Below are 21,615 nucleotides of genomic sequence, written 5' to 3'. Positions count from 1 at the left end.
TACCATATGCAGTGTTTGGGGTAACACATTACAAGTAACTTGAGTTACGTAATCAGATTACTTTTTTCAAGTAATTATACTATTATAGTAATGCATAACTTTTAAATTTACAGCAAAATATCTGAGTTACTTTTTCAAATAACGCAAGTTACATTGTTCTCCCATGTATTGACTGTCAGCTCTTCTGTCCCCATGTTAAGAGAAGTTGTAAGTGAAGAAGTGTTGTGTGCGCTGTGTAACATGATGGTTATCGTAGTTTTAGACTACATATGAGCATTTTCGAGACCTGCAAAAATTAAATATATTCAATTAAACAAATATACTTCATGTATTTAATCTCACTTTATTAACCAATGTCTTTGCTGCTGACCTTCCATGATCCGATTAAACCATACTAAACAAAAATGTTTAGATTAATATCACCTTTGTGATCAGCCTGAAGCTTATTCTTTTCACTTTTGGTGCGAAAGGGCCTTTACATTTGCCAAAAATAGAACTTTTTTGTTGTTATTCAAAAACAAACAAGCACACACAGCCCAGGTGAGAAAAAGTAACGCAAAAGTAATGTAAACCGTTACTTTCCATAAAAAGTAACTAGTTAACACAAGTAGTTACTTTTTTAGGGAGTAACTCAATATTGTAAGGCATTACTTTTAAAAGTAACGTCCCCCAACTCTGACCATATGAATGTGTACAACCACAAAAACAATAAATTCATAGTTTTTAAGTCACAATATTAACATTCAAATGTTCTTGAACAATCCGTGAAAATGTTTTAAATGATAATTTTGAAAAATAAAAAGACCATGCCAGTTGAGTGTCTTATTCAGATTTTTTTTTCCAGTTCTAATCAATGTGCTAAACAAAAAATATAGGATGCCCACAGTGTTTCTACATCAAATCTTCATGCTATGTTTTTTACTAATATAAAATACTGAACCATGAGAACCAAAAACACTTTCTTTCAAATACTAGGATAAGGCAGTAGTGCCCAAGAAAAATGCCTTCACAGAAGGGACAACAGCTTTTTCATGTGGTTCAAAAGCACACCCTGCAATCCATGCCGTACACACCTGGTGTGAAAGCATGATGAAGTGTAAATTAGCATGATGAAGTGTAAATTAGCATGATGAAGTGTAAATTAAATGCAATGGTGTTGCAAACAAAGTACATTAAGAAAATGTGACACTTTTTAACAAGATACTATTACAGGCTATAAACAAGCCATTTTAAACACTTTCTACAAAGCCATTTCAAATCATTTAACAAATTCAGATATGATGTTCATTTTCCAGTGTGTGACGTTGTGATGTCCTCGCAAGCTACTAACACTGTCCTCCAGGTTAATAGCTAATTTGGCATACTAACTGATCTGCTCTGCTGAAACCTCTTCAACCTGTTTGCTGCAGCGACTGCATAGAAATGTTTCTGTAAAAACAAAGAGTTATCATAAGAGCAAGATCATGTGTTATGCTGGTATGTGGTACAATTCTACACCACCATATAAATCTATTTAAATCAAACACATTCGCTGACTCGTGATTCCATACCTTCCACTGACGGTGAGCAGTAAGGTATCGCTGAAGCCTCATTTGAGACTTGAGCCGGACTTTGTACATCTTGGCCTTGTCCTCCAGGTTGTTTAGCCAACTATGCTTCATGCACCCCGATGCACTCAGACGGCTGCTGCCATAGAAACCACACAAATGCACAGAAACATTAAGGTCTTGAAAACATCAGGCTCACGAAGAAACAAACGGTTCCAAAAACTGCAGTATAAAATTCAAGCTCTTCTATGTAATGACTATAAATCATGTCTTGTTTTCAAGCCTTAGACAGAGATTTGGTTTGGTCATTTATCAAGCACTTTCAATTTATTAAAGATGTCAACAAACATTAGTAGGCCTAAGGTCACTTTATTATACATTTATACACTGCTCAAAAAAAATTAAAGGAACACTTTTTAATCAAAGAGTAGCATCAAGTCAGTTAAACTCTTGGGATATTGATCTGGTCAGTAGCAGAGGGTGTTATTAATCAGTTTCAGCTGCTTTGGTGTTAATAAAAATTAACAACAGGTGCACTAGATGGACAACAATGAGACGACCCCCAAAACAGGAATGCTTTTACAGGTGGAGGCCAATGACATTTTTTTCCCCTACTCATCTTTTCTAGTTTTGCATTTGGCTAGGTTCAGTGTCACTACTGGTAGCATGAGGTGATACCTGGATCCTACAGAGGTTGCACAGTCCAAATCCTCCAGGATGGCACATCAATACGTGCTGTTGCTAGAAGGTTTGCTGTGTCTCCCAGCACAGTCTCAAGAGCATGGAGGAGATTCCAGGAGACAGGCTGTTACTCTAGGTGAGCTGGACAGGGCTGAAGAAGGTCCTTAACCCATCAGCAGGACCGGTATCTGCTCCTTTGTGCAAGGAGGAACAGGATGAGCACTGTCAGAACCCTACAAATTGACCTCCAGCAGACCACTGGTGTGAATGTCTCTGACCAAACAATCAGAGACAGACTTCATGAGGGTGGCCTGAGGGCCCAATGTCCCCCGATGAGGGCTCGACTGGCATTTGCCATTGAAAACCAGAATGAGAGCAGGTTCACCCTGAGCACATGTGACAGATGTGAAAGGGTCTGGAGAAGCCGTGGAGAACGTTAGCTGCCTGTTACATAGTTCAGCATGACCGGGGAGGCATATCCATGGAGGGACGCACAGAGCTCTGCAGGCTAGACAATGGCACCCTAACTGCCATTAGGTATTGGGATGAAATCCTTGGACCCATTGTCAGACCCTACACTGGTACAGTGGGTCCTGGGTTCCTCCTGATGCAAGACAATGCCCGGCCTCATGTGGCAAGAATATGCAGGCAGTTCCTGGAGGATGAAGGAATTGACACATTAAATGGCCCCCACGCTCGCCTAACCTAAATCCAATAGAATACCCTCTGGGACATTATGTTTCGGTCCATCCAACACCGCCAGGTTGCACCTTAGACTGTCCAGGAGCTCAGTGATGCCCTGGTCCAGATCTGGGAGGAAATACCCCAGAACACCATCCGTCATCTCATTAGGAGCATGTCCCGACATTGTCAGGCATGCATACAAGCACGTGGGGGCCATACAAACTACTGAGTACCATTTTGAGTTTCTGCAATGAAATTTCAGCAAAATGGACTAGTCTGCTGCATAATTTTTTCACTTTGATTTCCAGGATGCCTTTGAATTCAGTCCTCTGTAGGTTAATCATTTTTATTTTCATCAAATGATGTGGCATCCTTTCATTCCTAACACATTACCAAGTCTATATCAGTATAGATATCCAGCATGATATTTTTCCCCATTGAGATCTGTGTTTTCAAAGTGTTCCTTTAGAAAATATTTTTGAACAGTGTATATAATATTCTATATTCAATGTTTTGTTTAAAACATCTTTATGAAGTTTGACTAACTGTTGTAACATTTGCTACCTGTGCTAACAATTGTGGGCCTGTCCCAGAACTCACACTTAAAGCACTTATAGCTAATTATGCTACATTTTCATCATGCCAATAATCCATTAGTAGGCCTATTCATAAGCTGAAAGCATGAATGTTCAAAGGTGATATGAACCACATTGTGTGTGTGTGTGTGTGTGTGGGGGGGGGGGGGGGGGGTGAGTGAATTCATTAGACAACATCGTCACCACAGATAAAGAGAAGGGAGGAAGGCCAGGGTGGGTGTCATGCTGCGTCTAAATGCACCTTGTCAAAGCGCACTGAATCATTAAGTATCACTTTTACTCCGTAGACCGTGGTAAGATGTTGGGCAAAAGACAATGTGCCCTGTCATTGCCACCTGCTGTTCCAGCCTACTATTATCTCATGCCAGCTGAGTAGCACAGCCCTTGTGTGGGAGAGGTTAGCTAAGTCAGAGCAATGTGAGGGTGAGCTCCATGCTCTAAACTGCACCATGTTACGTCACTGGCAAATTATATGTTATTTGTGCCAATTTTTGGTTTACAGCACTGCATTTTCAGAGGTTTCAGTTTTGATGTCAGGATGCATTAAGGGAACATGAGCAGGTCAAAGTATAGGGCAATGATTGAGAGATGGAAGAGAAGTGAGGCTCTTAAATCCACAAGACAAGAGGCTAGAAAGGAGGAGAAATAATAGAAGAAAGGCTGTATCGAAGTATGTGCGATAGAAAGTGTGACTTGGGCTATATTTTGCTGTAGCAGAATAATGATGGATGGATGAATACCATTTAGCAGGCACAAGGAGGCTGGAAATGAAGTCTTTGGCTTCTTCTGACACATTCTCAAATGCCTCTGCATCAAAGTCCCATTTTGCGTGCAGAATGTTGTTCATTGTTTCTGCATCGTTGTCACCCATGAATGGAGAAAGGCCACTCAAACTGAAAAAAAAAAAATTATAAAGAGTATGAATCAAAGGATGATATGAATAATGAATAATATGAATAAATTATTGTGAGTGGATGATTTTAACCACAACAAATGTACCACAACTAATGTAAAAATCCCCCAATATTATATATATATATATATATATATATATATATATATATATACAGCTATGGAAAAAATTAAGAGACCACTTAACATTGATTTCTGAACTAGGAGTGGTCTCTTAATTTTTTCCATAGCTGTATATATACTTTTTTTGTTTTGTTTTTTTAGATTAGTTCGCTGTGGTTAAAATCATCCACTTATTGAATAAATAGTGACATTTAAGGTTCAGTTTGTTAACATTATGCACTAGGTATCATGAACTAACAAGGAAACCTTTAAAAAAAAAATTTAAAAATATATATACATCTACTTATATATGAATGCCAAAACGGTATGTAAACACACAACAACAGTAATAACAAATGTCAAATAAAAAGCTATAATTAAAATAATACAATGAACGCTGGAGTCCTGCTAGGTGTTCAGTTCTCAGAGAAGTGTGAAGTAGTTGAAACAGTCTCTGGAAGCGCAAGCCCTAAAAATCTCCACCAACAGCTGTCAGGTAATTAGCACTGATTCAATCATTGAGGCTTGACAGCTGTTGGCCAGAGCAGTGGGTCATCTATGGCCAGTAAAGCAGCACTGCTCATGGAGAGCAGAGTGATGAGGGCACAGGTTCAGACATGGGACATTGTGTTTGTTTGTTTGTGTGTACGTTTTTTTTTTTTTTTTTTTTTGACTGCATCAGAGCAACAGGGTTAGTAACATGCTTTCTGAGCTGTAAGGGACTGGTGTCCTTTTATCAGGGCTCTATTGAATGCTCTTAGATGAGCTCTCTAAAGCTTTCATGGGCCTCGCATTTGCATTTGGTTTTTGATCTCTCTGATATTTCAATCCACGCCATTATGCAATTCAGTGTATGAAGAAAGATAAACTTTTCTTCTTATAAGGCATAAATCATTAATGTATATGCACATACTTTATGAATGTCGATTCTGACTCTTTAATGACAATTTTTTAATTCTGTTAAATTTAGGAAGTCAGCATAATGTTTATGAGATACGAAATTCTGCATTAATAGATCTGCTTTACTGCCAAGTTGTGTACTCACAGCATGTATGTGATGACACCAACACTCCACATGTCTGTAGGAAATGACACAAAGTCATAGTTGACAACTTCTGGTGCCAAAAACTCTGGGGTTCCAAAGTTGACCTTCAGCTTTTCTCTGGGTCTGTACCTGGTGGGAGGGAGAAACACATTTTTGTTTTTGGATTCTGTATCATACCCATATGAAAAACCATACACACTAACACACAACCAAAACTATCTGAGCAAGCATGTCCAACCTCAAATGATTCCAGTTGCTACCTATATATACAGCTCAACACAACAATGTTTGTATCAGAATAGTCACTGGATCTGTACCCTCTTATCTCCACACACAACCATATGTAAGTGGCATCCCTTGGTGACAACACAAAGAGGCTCAAAATCACTTTCCCAAACCTTCACATTCAATGTACCTCTAGAGTAGAACAATCTTCCCAACTCCACCAAAATGAATCCCTCTCCACTTTCAGAAAACACACAACTCCTCTGTAAGGGACCTGACTCATAGGCTACTGTACTTACTTTGAAAAAGTTTCCCTTTCTATTGTCCCACAGAGTCTCATCTACCTCTGTACTTTTCTTTTGTACTTTTTTTAGCAATTATGGCACACTGTAGTATGCCACTTCTCAGTAATATGCATTGCTTTTGTAGTCTTTTTCATTTCTAAGTCATTTTGGATAAAAGAGCTGCTAAATGAAAAAAAAAAAAATGTAAACCACAAATCCCACACCAGTGCTTTACTTGCACACAAAAATGGTTAACTTAAAAGTAAAAAAAAATAAATAAAAATTTTGCAAGTTAATAACAGTTACAGGGTACATTGTAAGGACTTGAAGATTCTTTTAATTGATTTAAGCTTTAAAGCTCAAAGTAAACAAAGCTCTCAAAAAAAGATCACTCATGAAGGAATATGATTGTAGTCATGGTGACAGCACAGTGGAGTGATTTAGAAGACATGATGCCAGCTAAAAACACATACTTTGTTTTATGTGTGAAATTAGGGACATAATTACCCAAGACTGAGAAAAGTGTTTCTTTTGTACACTTAAAAAATATAAAATTTCATGTTAGTATTCATAAGCTTACTATTTAATAACAGGATAATTGAATGAACTTACTTTCTGGCAAGTCCAAAGTCAATGATCTTGATCTGATTCCCAGTGCTGTTCACACATAAGATATTTTCTGGCTATATTGCAGGACGTAAAAAATAAAATTAGAAAGAAATAAGATTTAGATTAAAAATAAAATAAAATTGATTATTGATTCTTAAACAGTAACAACATAAATTACAATTTTAGTATTTCAAACTAAACAGAGGATCCAAATGTATTTTTATGGGGTGGGGGTACTATCCTATATCATTGTATGCAGTCCATATTCCTTTACACAACATGTTAACAACAACACAAGGCACAAGTCCATTGGTAGTATACTAATTCAAATGTTTGACATTCAGACTGCTGATGATGACATACATGGGTGATTCATTGGGGGCTTTTTCCATAGAGATACCCGACACTATATGCACTGCTAATCCGTCAGTATCACATTATAACATTCAGTGCGGTTTACCTTAAGATCTAAATGAAGAATGTACTGCTGGTGAAGGTACTGAACCCCCTCACAAATCTGCCTGGTAAACACGATGGCATCCAGCTCCGTCAGCTGGTAATTCTCATCAATGATTCGGTCAAACAATTCACCACCCTCCACACTGAAATAACAAACCATCACAAATGAACTCCTCTCTTTTAGTCCAGTCTAATCAGACATGCATATTGGCATTAAGCGTCTTAAGCCATGTGGGGGCCAGTATTTTTTAATGCTAAAACAAAAAATATCCATTTTCCAAAAATTTTCCAAAATTTCCATTTATAGTCTTGTATTACAAATATTAATATTCACTATAACACACAATTAAATGCTTTTTTTTTTTTTTTTTTTGTCAATTCATTGCAAAAAAAAAAGTGAATTAAATCTGTGAACAAGACAGGGAGATGACACACCAATGTGGCATGTGTGTTCTTGTGACAGAATGTGAGGACCAGAAAATTTGCTTTGCAAATGAGGCCTGATGAATACTGTCCAAAGCCACTAATCAGCCTGAATTAACATTCTGAGCAATAAGTTAGAATAATAATTTAGAGCAATAGTTATGAAATATGTTTTATATATTTTGCAGACCTTATTTTATAATTAGAGCTATTTAACCAAAACCTTCCTAGTACTTGAAAGCAATCACTCTCATTTGAACTAAGAACACTCTGTGGTCTACTTACTATTCCATAATGAGTGTGAGGTTAGTCCGTGACTCGAACGCATCATACAGCTGAATCAGATTCACATGGTTTAACTGGTTCATAACTCCAATCTCATTCTTCACTTCATCCTGGAACGAACGCACAAATAAATAAATAATGCCAAAGCAAATAATTTCTCATCTGCAATGCATTTTCTTTTCCTTTTTCAAACAGCTGTCTAAAAAGCCTATATTTGAAGCCTATATTGAAATGATGTTGTTATACTCTCCAAAGAACGATAGCAGTGTTAAAAATTAGGTCATTAGGTAGAGAGCAGCTATTTCAGAAATCAAATTGCACAGTTAAATTGCTTGGAGTGAATTTGCAATGATTGCACGGGGTAGCAAAAACAAGCGTTTCCGAAATGGGGGCTTGACAGTCTGCCAACCCTGTAATTGTCTGCCCTAGTAACTCAGGCTCTTCCTGTCCTCTATTCCATGGCCTGACCCAGGAAAAGCATTCAATTATCCCATATGAAGCTTCTCTCTCTCTCTCTTTGGCACACTTCAAAGCAGACGGCGCATGCAGCAGGAATGGCACATCATGTTGTCACTAAGAAGGAGCATTTTGAAATGCAAATGTTTCTGGGAATGACTCTTAGAGAGATTAAGTTTGTGTACACTGTATGTGATTGTGTATTAAACTCTTTGACATTTGTATCAAGTGGCAGGAATTAAAACATGAGAGAGTGAAAATGATCTGCATTTGCCCATTCCTGTCTGATTGCTCTGTAATGGTGGCAAAAGATAGATCAGTGGCATTGCACTGAGGGCAAGTGCTTACGACAGAAGTGCCATCATTAGATGTAATTATCAGCACTTGTTAAAGCATGGAGGGTTTAGGGAGAAGATAGGATTTATATTTCACATTAAATGTAAACAGCTCAATGTTTCAACCGCTGAATAAATACTGTGTTCTTTTCTGCTTGAATGAATGCTTTGTTTTGTAACGCAGATACTAGAAACAACACGCGCTCCCATGTCTTCGAGGGACTATGGGTGTTATGTTATTTGCGAGAGTGCAAGTGTGCGTGTGAACGTGTGTGTATTTTTTCATATGCTCATATGTGCAGAACTGTCAGCAGTTGTCAAGGAAATGTTCTCATAAAGCATCCTAACAGGAACAGAGTGATGGACAGATTGGAGTGGGAGGGGAGAGAAAGAGAGAGAGTGGGGGAAGGTAAACAATTTTGAAACGCTAATGCAGGTTTTGTACTCACCCTCTCTTTCATTCCCCGGACCTTTATAATCTTAGCAGCAAGCATAAGACCAGAGGACAACTCGGCACACTTGTGTACCTGTCCAAAACGGCCTCTGCAATAACACATAAACACAGATTTTATTTTATGGATTATGGAACTCACTTCAAAGTTAACTGTCACTATCTGCTGCTGTTTTTCTCATTGTGCACTTTCTGTGCTGTGTATTTACTTGGTGATTAACTGTGTTTCCATGGGGTGAGATATCATGTTTATGTCAAGATGGCTCCTCCTGCTGCTGGCTGAAAATAAGTCCCATGCAAACAGACCAGCTCAACACCTGCCCAAAATAAACTCTGCCGATGAGGAGTCAAAAACAAGCCAGTGCTTACTTATTTGTGGCGTATGTGGAACAAGAGTGGAGAGGGGGAGCAAATGAGCCTTTGTCTGCGTGTACCAGTCATTCAGCTCATGGGCAGTGCCTGCATGCTTATCTGCCAGTCCTGGAGACAGAGTCCCCAGACCCCCCGCCCCAACACTCTTATCTGCTGCACTAATGTCAGCATGTCAGATATAACTGGGAAGATACAATATACAGATAGTGCCAAGAGAAAAATGTTAGCCAGTATCAGATATATAAATGTTAACAAAATACCTTTTCTTTTTTTTTATTAGAAATAAAACAAATCTGATTTATATTTATGTTTTTGTGTATAAACAAACACTAGAAAAGTTAGATTTGTTTTAGGAGGCATCTCCATCCGGTCCTTTGTGACTCATTGACTGGAGATATCATTAATAAACATGGTGTTCGTTTTTACTGTTGATACTCAGCTCTATATTTCTTTAGGGCCTGACAAAATATAAACTGAATGCATAGCTGATATAAAAAATTAGATGACTAGTAATTTTGTACAACTTAATTCTAAAAAAAAAAAAAAACATAGGTTTTAATTATTTGACCAAAAAACGACACATAATAACCTAGAATAATCTCTAACAATTGGATGCACAAACCTATAGACTAAACACGTAAATGAATGGCAAGAATGCATTAAAAAGGTTAAAAAGGTGTCATTTAAGTTAATAATTTGCAATTTTTCAACAGAAGTGATTCAATTAAAAACCTAATTTAGCTCGATAATAACTTTTCCTAGAGCTGCTGTAAAGCCAAAACAATCTGTCCATTAATTTTCCTATTATCACTGTGAAGCTTTTGTTCTGTATTGTGAAAAGCACAATATAAATGAAGATGACTTGACTAACAACTGATGGCTGCTTCAAGTTTTCATCATCAGTGTATTATTTGATAGCAGTCTTTCCACATTTCAACTTATAGCATTTATAAATCTACATTTTTCTATCTTAAAAATATATCTAAATGACATATGCTCTCAATGACAGAGGCAGAAAAGTTAGTTCATGCATTCATGACCTCAAGGCTAGATTACTGTAATGATCTACTGAGTGTTTGCTCTGTACGCTTAATAAACAAACTCCAGCTGGTCCAAAACGCAGCAACTAGAGTTTTTACTTGAACCAGGAAGTATGACCATATTAGCCTAGTTTTGTCAACACTGAACTGGCTCCATATTATACATTGCATACATTTTAAAACCTTGCTGATTACATAAGCCCTAAATTGTTTAGCTCCTCAGTACTTGAGTGAGCTCCTATCACCTTAGAGTCCTTCTTGTCCAATGTGGTCTCAAAGTTCTGGCCTGTTAATAATACTTAGATTCAACTGTGGGCAGTAAATTCTTTTCATATTTAGCACCAAAACTCTGGGACAGTCTTCATAGCGTTGTCTGGGAGGCAGATACACTCTGTCATTTTAAATCTAGATTAAAAACATCTCTTTAACCTGGCATAAACATAAGACATTATCACATTTCTATGATTCATACCCCCTGAAAGATAGGTAGGCTGCATAAATTAGGTCAACCGGAACCAGGAACACTTCCCATAACATCCAATGTACTTGTTACATTGTAAGAGGGATGGTATCTATGCTAACATTTGTCTGTCTGTGTCATCCTTATCCCGAGGTTACCGTAGTCAGCTGGATCCGATCCATAACCAGATCAGATGGTGGACCTGCAGCTAGACACGACTACAACACAACCCTGAATGTCAGCTGAGACCATGTCAACTAAATAATCCCAGAATTGTAATTTTGGGTAAACTAATCCTTTAGCACGTGGACTCACCCGCCCAGCACCTCACTGGGGTTGACTGCATAATATGAGTTCATGGGAACCTGCTTGGCACTGACGATACGATGCTCGAACGGGGCTGGAAGAGGTGGACAGTCATCTAGAAAACAAATATCAGCATGCTAATTTTATGAACACTCACATCTGGAGCACATTCTGCACACACTGAATTTAAGCACTGTGACAAACTACAAGCTGAATAGTTCTAATTACAAGTGGTAGATTTGATTTTAAGTTGATTTATAAATATAAATCACTTTCTAAGCAGTGTAAGCCTAACTGATCATTTTTTGATCATCACTCGTCATTGTTGATTACGTGCTGTCCACTGTTTGCTGGTGTCATCTTATCAAACAAATTTGCTCAGATAACATGTATGACTGCTCATGACATGTATACATTGTTGTCCTTTCCTGTTCCAGTATAATGAGGTAAATAGGAGGGTTGGTAACCAAGAATCCTTTCTTATTTCTTAGCCAGTTATTGCAGCTTATTATAGTCAGTTGTTTTAGTGAATCAAAAAAGTGCAATCAGCTCATACTGTAAAACCAGTGTAGTCCGACTCCCAAACTAATGACTCTTATGAGATGGTTATTTTTAGTGAATCAACGGAATACAGCACAGAGGTGTCCCACTCCCAATCTAATGACTCATGAGTTGGATCTTTTAGTGAATCAAAACCGTACATTGCAGTGTAATCCAAAACGAATGACTCATGAGATGATCCTTTTAGTAAATCATACACTGCAACAACTTTTGAAGGAATAAGTACGTCTACATGCGCAGTTATAATCAAGCTACAGCAGGTTTTTGTGTAGTCGAGCTACATGAGTGCCTTTTGTCCTGCCCTTAAGGTAATAATAAATATTGCATAATAATGCTTCAATATTCCATAAAAAATAAGAATTGGTTTTGATTTCATGGTGACTTTAAGACTCTGAAGTCATACACATTTATTTCAAGATTCCCATCCTTAGCTATTAGCGTATATCAAGCCAGTATCACTTCAAGGGATGAATTACTCACCGATGATCAGTAGCTGTGACTCTGCTTTTCTCAGAGGTGCTAATTTCAATTCTTCTCCCCCCAAAAGGGTTGTGTTTTGTGGACTAGGAGCTGCACAGTTCTTTATTGGGTCAGACTCCAAAATCCTCTCAGCAGTTTTATTTTCATTTTTCTTGATAGCTGGTTCAGATCCTGTCTTAATCTCATCATGTTTTGGCACAGGTGTTACCATCTCCACTGTCTCTTTATGTTGTGACTTAACCTCTGCATCCTTGTTAACAGGCTCTTTGAGTTGAGGTTTGTGAGGAACATCAACCTTCTTCTCCAGTTGCTGTTGCTGTTGTCCAAGAACTGATGGTTTCAAAAGGGCCTTGTCACCAAACAGTGTAGCCTCTGTCTGTGTTTGAGTAACTTCAACGTTCAGCTCCACTTGTTCAGGAACTATTGTCTTGAGTGAAGCCTCGTCACCATTCTGTGAAGCATCTGCCTGTTCAAGAGCCCTTCGAATTAAAAAAAGAACAATTATTTGATGTGCCCTTTGTTCATTTTTCAAAGGTAACTATGTATGTGAGACCTTGATATATGTAATCAATTAAAAAAAGATGTAATGGGAATCAGCAAATGCAGCATAGTGGGCATGTAAGTGGCGTTATAATGGGTGTGTTGTCTATGAAATATGTCTGTACATGAGAGGCTACTATGAACAACAGCAAACCCACTAACATAACAAGGTCCTTAAATGTAATGTTTTGTATAAAACTAAATGGCTTAAAACTCATAATGCCTGGCAGGCTGGCAACATGCATTCAGTCAATGCTGCGTGTAATCTCAAGACCTTGGCCATTAGTCTAATAAATAATGCTTTCTAGCATGCACAACACAGTTTATTATTTCAGGCAGAGGGTCTTTTGTGCCTCGTTTTTGTGTGCCTCGGCTAGCAGGGTTAATTGCAATCCTCTGTGAATGCGAGGTCTCTAATATTCTATGTAGAATATTCTTATCTGGTGGAGAACAGTGTAAAAGAGTCCATTAGAGTATTTGTGTTCCACCCTGGCATCGGCTGCTATGTAATTATCTCCAAAGGTGGCAAATGACAATGTTCATTTTTTCCATAACCCGTTTCCTTTTCATCCCAAAGTAATTTTTGACACTTTCTGCTAAAGTCTTAGAAAAACCAACATATCATTGACAACATCCCTTTTAAAATTCAAGGCAGAAGAAACGTGAGCCAATTTTACAGCATTTTTCTTTGAACCTAAAATGGCAGCAATTTGTAATTTGTCACCTCTCTTGCTGAAGAGACAAATCTTTTTCCACTTTAGTTGTCACAGTGGCACATTCAGCATCAGCTGGTGCGGCACTTGAGCTATCTGTCTCTTGCTTGGGTACATAACATACGCCAATATCCTCATCCTCCAGCTGGACTTCAGGAGCAAATGTCTGGACCTGCTCAGGCGCTCTGCTCTTCACAGTGACCTCCTTGGCCCTTCGTAAGGCTTTGGAGCTTTCTCCTGTACCAAGAGGTATCAGAGGTTCACTTGCTCCTCTAAGGGCTTCAGGAGAAGGTAGGCTGCTGGGATCACTGGGAACAGTGACCTCTGGCTGCTGGAGCTCATTCTCAGCTGTGGATAATCACAGAGTCAGGCTAAAACAGGTTTTGAAGAACTATACATTGAAATGCATGCAGGAAAAGGCTCTGACATGTCACTTCTCACAAGCTGTCTCTTTAATAATAAACATTTCTAGTCCATAATCTGCCGAAAATATATTTTACCTGAAATCGCTTGTTTAACCTCCTCTGAAGTCTGTGTGCTCTGGTGGCAAAAACTGCCATTTGGTTTAATGCTGTTATCATCTGGTTTGTTTTTCTGTGAAAACAAATACAGATATATTTGTTTTGGTTTTTATGCAATAATGACTGATTAAAACTTTTATTCCACTTTGTCAGCTTTCTTCTAAGTCCTAAATAACATATTAACACAACTCAAACTTTGGATTTGATGTTTTTATGGATTTGTGGTTGAATCCTGTGTTTGGGCAAAGTTAGATACTTCAATGAGTAATTACGTCACAAGATCTTTAAACATGAAGTGGGTTTGTGAATTAAAACCATACATGATGATGCTGATTATTGTGAAGCAGGGCCTGTTTACAGAATGGCACAGAACGGCATACCTTCATGTTTAACACACGACTCAGAGGGCATTTGTGACAAAACATTCTATTTTTGTGATTTCTGGCATTTGCTGCATGTATAATTACACTGTCAGCTATTATACTATAAGCCAACTATTGCACAATTTTACTTGGATCCAAAAGCACTTTCATTTATTTATGAAAGAGCCACAGTCCTTAATTAACCATCTAGCATCTGTTTATGTACAACCACTCCAGTTAAAAAGAAATGGAATATGTCATCTGACAAGCTGTTCTGAGAGCATTTTAAGAGGAAAATTTACAGTTTTGGGTTTAAGCTGTGGATTTGCTATTGCAAAACTGGGTTAACATATACTCAGTCACCATCAGCTCAGTCACATATCCAGTCTAGGAATTTGAAACACGAGGCCCATTCAGCCTCATCATAGATAAAATAGCAACCTTGGTAAAAGGTTAGATTGGCTGTAAACTTAACATGCTCACTAGCAAGAATAGATCAGCCAACGGAGTAAATGGCAGTGACATTTCTAGTTCAGCTGTCAATATATCATTGAAACGTTGTTATAAATTATCTATGAATGAAAAAAGGGATTTTAGCTTTCTCTATTTTGATCATTGTAAATGCATTATTGTGAACTAGGGTATTTCATACTTTGTCAAGCAACTCTAAATTACATTTAGAAATGCTGTGTAAGGCAACTAGATTAAATGATAACATGCCTAATGTACATAATTATTGTAGGATCTGATAAAGAAAACTAAAATTTCTTATCAAAAATCTATACAGTAGTCCGGTTCTTACTCTTTTTATCAATCAAAATCTTGCATATTAGGTATTATTTTACATTGCTTTGCATTTTTTTCATTTTCAGGGACAGCCATAGTAAACAGTTTGGAAAATAAACAGCTCAGATTTCACCTCATTCTGCAGTGTCTCCTGTTACATCGAATATCAGGATAAACTCTGTGTTTTTCTGTTTATCTTTTTGCAGCAGAGATCTTGGATGACCAGGATCTTACTGACCTCTTCCTCTGTAGTTTCCAGAAGACCTTGTCTTCTCCATGGCACCACTCCACTGAGGATGAACTCCACTATTTTTGAGTTACGGAAAGCATCTCCCACATACCCTATTACTTTCTCCAGAGTAGACAAAGAACTTTCCATACATTCAATCTTCTTTCTCTGCTGCTGACTCTCATGCTTGAGATTATGAAGCAGATCCACGGTTTCCCCGCAAAGCGATCTGACCTCTGTCAGCAAAGGGAGTTTGTTGCTCTCTCGCTGGCCATTTTTGATCACGTTTGATTCTTGAGCACCCTGCTTGTGCTGCGTAAGGCTTCTTTCTAGTGCTTCCATCCCTTGACACAATAAGCTCAGCTTGTGAAGCACCTCTGTCTGGGTACTTTCAATCTGTTCCACTTTCCCCTCCAGGTTGTTCAACTTGACCTCCACATTGTTTAGACTACCTATCAGAGTTGGACTCGACTTCTTGACTGTCCCCGATGGAATTCCAGAGTTCTCCAGCCTGCTGCCTTCATACATCTTGGCAATACAAGTGGCCAGAGTCACCTGTTTACTCATGGCTGCCCCGGGCACATTCAGAGCAATGAGAAAATGTAGAAATAGAGGAAGGCCCACTGATCAGTTTCCCCGTTGGTCTCTACACTTGTCTGAGGTATTGTGTGCCTCTCACAAAACAGACAGCTCAGACAACCCTGTTGTTGGTACATGCCAGAGACATGACACCACTTAAATAAACACCTCCATTGGGTATCTTATCTCTCCACTTCTATTTAGCCTCCCCCTTCTCTCTCTCTCTCTTTCGCTCTCTTTCCTACGTACTCTGGCACAGGCCTTTTATATGACCTATAGTGGGCCTTGATGATTGCCAAATTTCCAGCAGTCTCTTGACGTCACCAAACATTTAAATTCTCCTCTGCAGATGCTGCTGACAGGTGGGCATGCAAAGAATGACCTCTGTAAATGGCCAGTCATTAGGTAGAAAAAAAAAAATGAAATCGCACTCTTTCATATTCTTATCATGTTTTCTTTTTAATTCATTGCTACACAGTAGCATCCATTTTCCACTGGATCCATCCTGTGCTAACTATATATCACCTATAACACCCTCTTCACCGGAACATGACGTGACATTGGCTGACATTTTAAGTAAAAATAAACCTCTGTGGACATTGGTATGTGGATGAATTATATGCTACAACTGTCTCTCATCTCGTCTGGAATGAAATTAATACTGGCTCTTTCTATTAGCTGAATCGTTGCAAGCAATTATAAATCTTATCAAACATAATCATAAACACAAATAAAATTATTGAAAGTTCTTCAGTCAGTGCAATCATACAAAATATCTACACTACCCATGTATCCTACTAATTTATTTTCAATAAAGCTTTACAATAAGGTTCAACTGCAATCAACGGCAAGGTTTTATTCCCAATGTGTGATCTGATGAAATTAATAGCATGAATGCAATTTCAATTGGGATAAAAGTGCCAACCAAATGGATAGGATACCTATAATAAAAGGGGCTTTTGGCAGGGAACCTTGAACTCTCTGGATGTGCTGTCTGTAATGCCAGTTCCCCATGTGTAAGCTTTTTGTCTGAATCGTCCTATAAGAGAATCTCTTTCTGCTGTGTTCGGATTACTCAATACTCACAATATAGTATAACTTTATTATGCAATAGAGATGGAGGCCAGGGTCAGGACTGCCATAGGAATGTGGCTTCATGACTATTTGGTGGTGGTGGTGGTGGTGGGGGGAGTTATCTGTTATTACAAGCTGGCACAATATAAGCAACTCAGTTTCCAGTCCACAACAGAACTCGGGCCAGTAAGATAGCTAACATCACTGGGAGAGAATATCTGTTTGGCAGAGATAAGCGTAACTTTAACATTGCTTAATATATTAAACCTCTTTGATCTCTGATATTCATTTAAAATGTCACACAAACACATTGAGTACACAGTGTGCAACAAGAGGAGAAACACAAGTCTGATGCTAAACTGCTCTCCTATCATGAGCCTGATAGAAATGATGTGGCTTTGTTAATGAATTATGCTGCAGTGGCATTTATCCTTGCCCTCTCTGATGGGAATGTTTGAACTGTAGTCTCGTTTTACAGTCTCTTCTTTGCCCTCACATAAATGTTTAACATGCCAGTGACCCTTAGCCTTAAAGGTTGAGGGAGCAAATGGGTCCATATCCCACTTTTGTCTTTGGCCTTTTTACACCTGGTATTAAGATGCGTTTTGGTTGATAGATAGGACAAGTGGATGATGCTAAACACAAACGGGGGTCTAAAACATTTTTAGCTTTTCCACTTTCGAACACTTCCAGAGGTAGTCAAAAACGCATTCGACCAGATTGCTTTTGTAGTGTGAACACTCATGTGGTTGAATGAGTTCGAACAGATGCAAAACACTGCCTACTCTCCTCCTACTGACCTAACGCATATACATTATGGGAAGCGTGCCAACCAGACAGATTTAAAGGTGCCCTAGAATTAAAAATTGAATTTATATTGGCATAGTTGAATAACAAGAGTTCAGTACATGGAAATGACATACAGTGAGTCTCAAACACCATTTGTTTCCTCCTTCTTATATAAATCTAATTTGTTTAAAAGACCTCCGAAGAACAGGCAAATCTCAACATAACACCGACTGTTACGTAACAGTCGGGATCATTAATATGTATGACCCCAATATTTGCATATGCCAGCTCATGTTCAAGCATTAGACAAGGGCAGGACGTCTGGATGTGCACAGCTGAATCATCAGACTAGGTAAGCAAGCAAGAACAATAGCGAAAAATGGCAGATGGAGCAACAATAACTGACATAATCCATGATAACATGATATTTTTAGGGATATTTGTAAACTGTCTTTCTAAATGTTTCGTTAGCATGTTGCTAAATGTACTGTTAAATGTGGTTAAAGTTACTATCGTTTCTTACTGTATTCATGGAGACAAGAGCCATCACTATTTTCATTTTTAAACACTTGCAGTCTGTATAATGCATAAACACAACTTCATTCTTTATAAATCTCTCCAACTGTGTGTAATGTTAGCTTTAGCCACAGAGCACTATCAAACTCATTCAGAATCAAATGTAAACATCCAAATAAATACCATATTTACACGATTAGACATGCTGCATGACGAACACTTTGTAAAGATCCATTTTGAGGGTTATATTAGCTGTGTAAACTTAGTTTATGCACTGTTTAAGGCAAGCGCGAGCTCCGTGGGCAGGGAGCGTGAGCATTTAAAGGGGCCGCAACCTGAATCGGCGCATTTCTAATTATGCCCCAAAATAGGAAGTTAAAAAAATGAATTAAAAAAAAATCTATGGGGTATTTTGAGCTGAAACTTCACAGACACATTCAGGGGACACCTTAGACTTATATTACATCTTGTGAAAAAAACGTTCGATGGCACCATTAACCCTTATGCGCTATTCGTTTTGAATGTACACTCAGGATGTTGGGGTCTACAGAGACCCTAGACAATAAAATGTGATTTTGTAACATAATAATGCAATTTAAAAAAAACAAAAAACAACAACAAAAACAAAAACAAATGTACTATCACTCACTTTATTTGAGTTTTTACTCTACATTTGTGCAGTGTTTTTTTTTATTTAAAAAACGTTTAATGTAAAATTCACTTTTAAAAAAATCCACATTTCTCATTTTTATTCATGGAGATAGCATGGACAATGTGCCATGGTTTAATAGAAGATTGCTGCCATCAACTGGAGAACAAACACTTTTATACGGAGCCCCGCACATGACATGCAGAAAAAAAATAGTAGGCTAAATCGTGCGAACGATTTACTATTTCGTTCCCTCGATTTGCTCAAATGTGCGCACGGTTTACTATTTCGTGTGTGTTTACAACATCAGGGATGTGTTGTGGTATCACCCCTTCATTTTTTGTGTTTCTGCATTGTAACTGAATTTTTTATTGACAAATTATGTAACAAAAAGCATTTTTTATAATCTCCCATTGATGTCTTTGGGTGATTTTTGTGGGGTTGGGCTGTTTGTGGGCAGGTGGGACGGTGTATGTGTAATCACAATGTGGATGTGCTGTAGGGTTGCCACTTCTCTTTCGTGTATTTGTGTTCTGTGTTGAAGTGAATGGCCTCTTAGGCTACAGTACATTTTTGATTGGATAGTTAAAAGACACCTATCCTGGTTTGAAAATCCCCCAAAATTGGGAGATGCCCCTTTTTTGTTCCAGAGAGACTATACATTTTTTTTTTACAACCTGAGATCACAGCAATAGCAAACCCTGATGTAATGGACTTCATAGAGAGAGAACATGCCAGTTTCCCACTGCTCAAGTCATGCAGGTCAGGCACAATTAAAATGTACATAATGGATCTGTTTTAAAGAAACAGTAATTCTCAAGTAATTTTATGAACTTCTGGTTAAAGCTTCGCCCACTTCCGGTTTTATACAAATACAGATATGAATAATTCTGAGATTGTTACAGATAGATACAAATAGCCTACTGGCTCCTCTGCACACTCATCTCTTTAATAAGCCAATCTAAATATGCTTAATAAAAAAAATGTTTCTCTTCTTCTCTCTCCCACACAAGCTAATTGCCTTTTTTGTTTCATCTTTGTTCTGAGAAGAGATGAGATTGTGCTGATGTACATTTTTAAAATGATACAGACAATGATCATTATTTAAAAATTTGTCAGAAGTCCAAATGTCAATAGTAGCCTTTAAAAAAAAAAAGGTTCAGCATTTTGCAACAATGCTGGGATGATTTGCCACAAAAAAAAGAAAAGTAAAAAACGGGAAAGAGCACACAACTATAACAACAGCTCAAGAAAGAAGCTTATAAATGTTAAAAGCAGCAAATAAAGTAATTAAGGTAATCACACATTCTCCATTTAAATGGAAATAGCAACCCTGAACTTGTTTGTTAGTAACAGTTCTACCTCCTCAGAATTACAAACCATAAGACTTTATTTAACAGTCACTTAGATAAGGACAGCACTAAAAGACTGATTAAGCTCCTAAAAAGAGCTTATATCACATTTTAAATTACATTTTCAGCTATTTAAAAAAAAAAAAAAAAAATTACCCCTTTGCATAAAATCAGGATCTTACTGTGAATTTGCGTATGTAGTCCGACACTCTGAAGCCACCTGTGCTGAGAAGTGTTGATCTGTACAGAGAGGTCCCCATCATGCATTGCCCTCTTGTCCTGGGTCAATATAGGACTCAGTGTGCCACATTCCCAAAGCCACGATCAATGAATATTCCACAGACCTGGACTCTCAGGGATCTGTAACATTCTGGAATAGACAGATCACCCCTCAAACACTAACTATCTTATCACTTTCAGCCCGCTTACTGGGTACGCGCCCCTGTCAGCACAGCAGTGGGCCCAGAAAGCACTTCCTGCTTAGAGATAACAGCTGCCTGAGATTAGTGAGAGTATGCTCCAAATGTGAGTGTCCTGTTTTATTAATAGGTCTCAGATGTGTCTTTTTGTTTTGGGATGGTCTCCACGGGAAGTCTTCCACAGACGGGATGGATGGTCGGAAGGATGGTGATATGACGAGGATGCTGGGGGGTCAGACCACAGTTCAGTTTCCCTTTATGCTGTTTGTTAGAGAACTTGTGTTTAGACTTCTGAGGGATCTGTTCTCACGCACTGACCCAATTTGGGACGAACGCGTCAGACGTGCCCAGACGTGCAGGCATCGAGTAGCTAGACTAAGTCCTTCCTGATAAGGAATCTTAAAGAGTCGGAGCAACTGGAAAGAGCTTGTACATCTGGGTTTGGAACAGCCCAGAGCTACACTGCAAGTGGCCAAACCATAAGACCACCATGCAAGCTCTGGTTTTAGAAGCAGATCTGTTAAAGCCCCAGGAGGCTTCTGGAGGAAAATCCATCTCTGAATGGTGGCATTGTGCCCGGTTGGAAAACGTTTCTCTTCATACTGTTGCCTCTAATACCGGTAAGACTAAGCATGTCAGTGCATGTCACTGATATTTATATGTAACACAATTACAGTGTTTGATGGATGCTAATAAAGGCAGGTTCAAAAGAATGTGTAAATAAAAAAGCTTCCCATATCCTGACGAAGAAGTGCAGTGGTTTAATTCACTGT

The 21,615-nt window shown here is 38.3% G+C and overlaps 1 protein-coding gene across 2 annotated transcripts; it reads right to left on the bottom strand.

Annotated features, from left to right (window-relative positions):
• Positions 1-162: 162 nt before the first annotated feature.
• Positions 163-20,856, bottom strand: mylk3 (myosin light chain kinase 3). 2 transcript variants are annotated; one of them, XM_067402093.1, is made up of 13 exons: positions 15,474-16,228; positions 14,067-14,160; positions 13,578-13,914; positions 12,314-12,792; positions 11,282-11,387; positions 9,093-9,186; positions 7,853-7,962; positions 7,146-7,287; positions 6,689-6,759; positions 5,568-5,696; positions 4,249-4,401; positions 1,551-1,686; positions 163-1,428 (listed from the first exon to the last, which is right to left on the bottom strand). In XM_067402093.1, the coding sequence occupies exons 1-13, from the start codon at positions 16,029-16,031 to the stop codon at positions 1,351-1,353; spliced, it is 2,487 nt and encodes an 828-aa protein (XP_067258194.1). In that variant the 5' UTR covers positions 16,032-16,228; the 3' UTR covers positions 163-1,350. The 2 variants fall into 2 exon arrangements, with proteins under 2 accessions (XP_067258194.1, XP_067258196.1); XM_067402095.1 differs by lacking the exon at positions 15,474-16,228 and adding an exon at positions 20,606-20,856 and having other exon boundaries at positions 167-1,428.
• Positions 20,857-21,615: the final 759 nt, after the last annotated feature.

Source organism: Chanodichthys erythropterus, chromosome 11 (genome assembly GCF_024489055.1).
Source record: "Chanodichthys erythropterus isolate Z2021 chromosome 11, ASM2448905v1, whole genome shotgun sequence".
In the NCBI taxonomy this organism is placed as follows: domain Eukaryota; kingdom Metazoa; phylum Chordata; class Actinopteri; order Cypriniformes; family Xenocyprididae; genus Chanodichthys; species Chanodichthys erythropterus.
The sequence above is the reverse complement of the archived record's forward strand: the minus strand, read 5'-3'. Positions and strand labels throughout refer to the sequence as shown.

Bases quoted from the DNA above. Each gene is read 5' to 3' on its own strand.
- mylk3 (XM_067402093.1), bottom strand. From the start codon at position 16,031: ATGAGTAAACAGGTGACTCTGGCCACTTGTATTGCCAAGATGTATGAA. The intron at 12,793-13,577 runs GTGACAAATTAC...TTTAATTCGAAG, and splicing joins TTGTCTCTTCAGCAAGAGAG to GGCTCTTGAACAGGCAGATG. The intron at 7,288-7,852 runs GTAAGTAGACCA...TTGTTATTTCAG, and splicing joins CTCACACTCATTATGGAATA to TGTGGAGGGTGGTGAATTGT.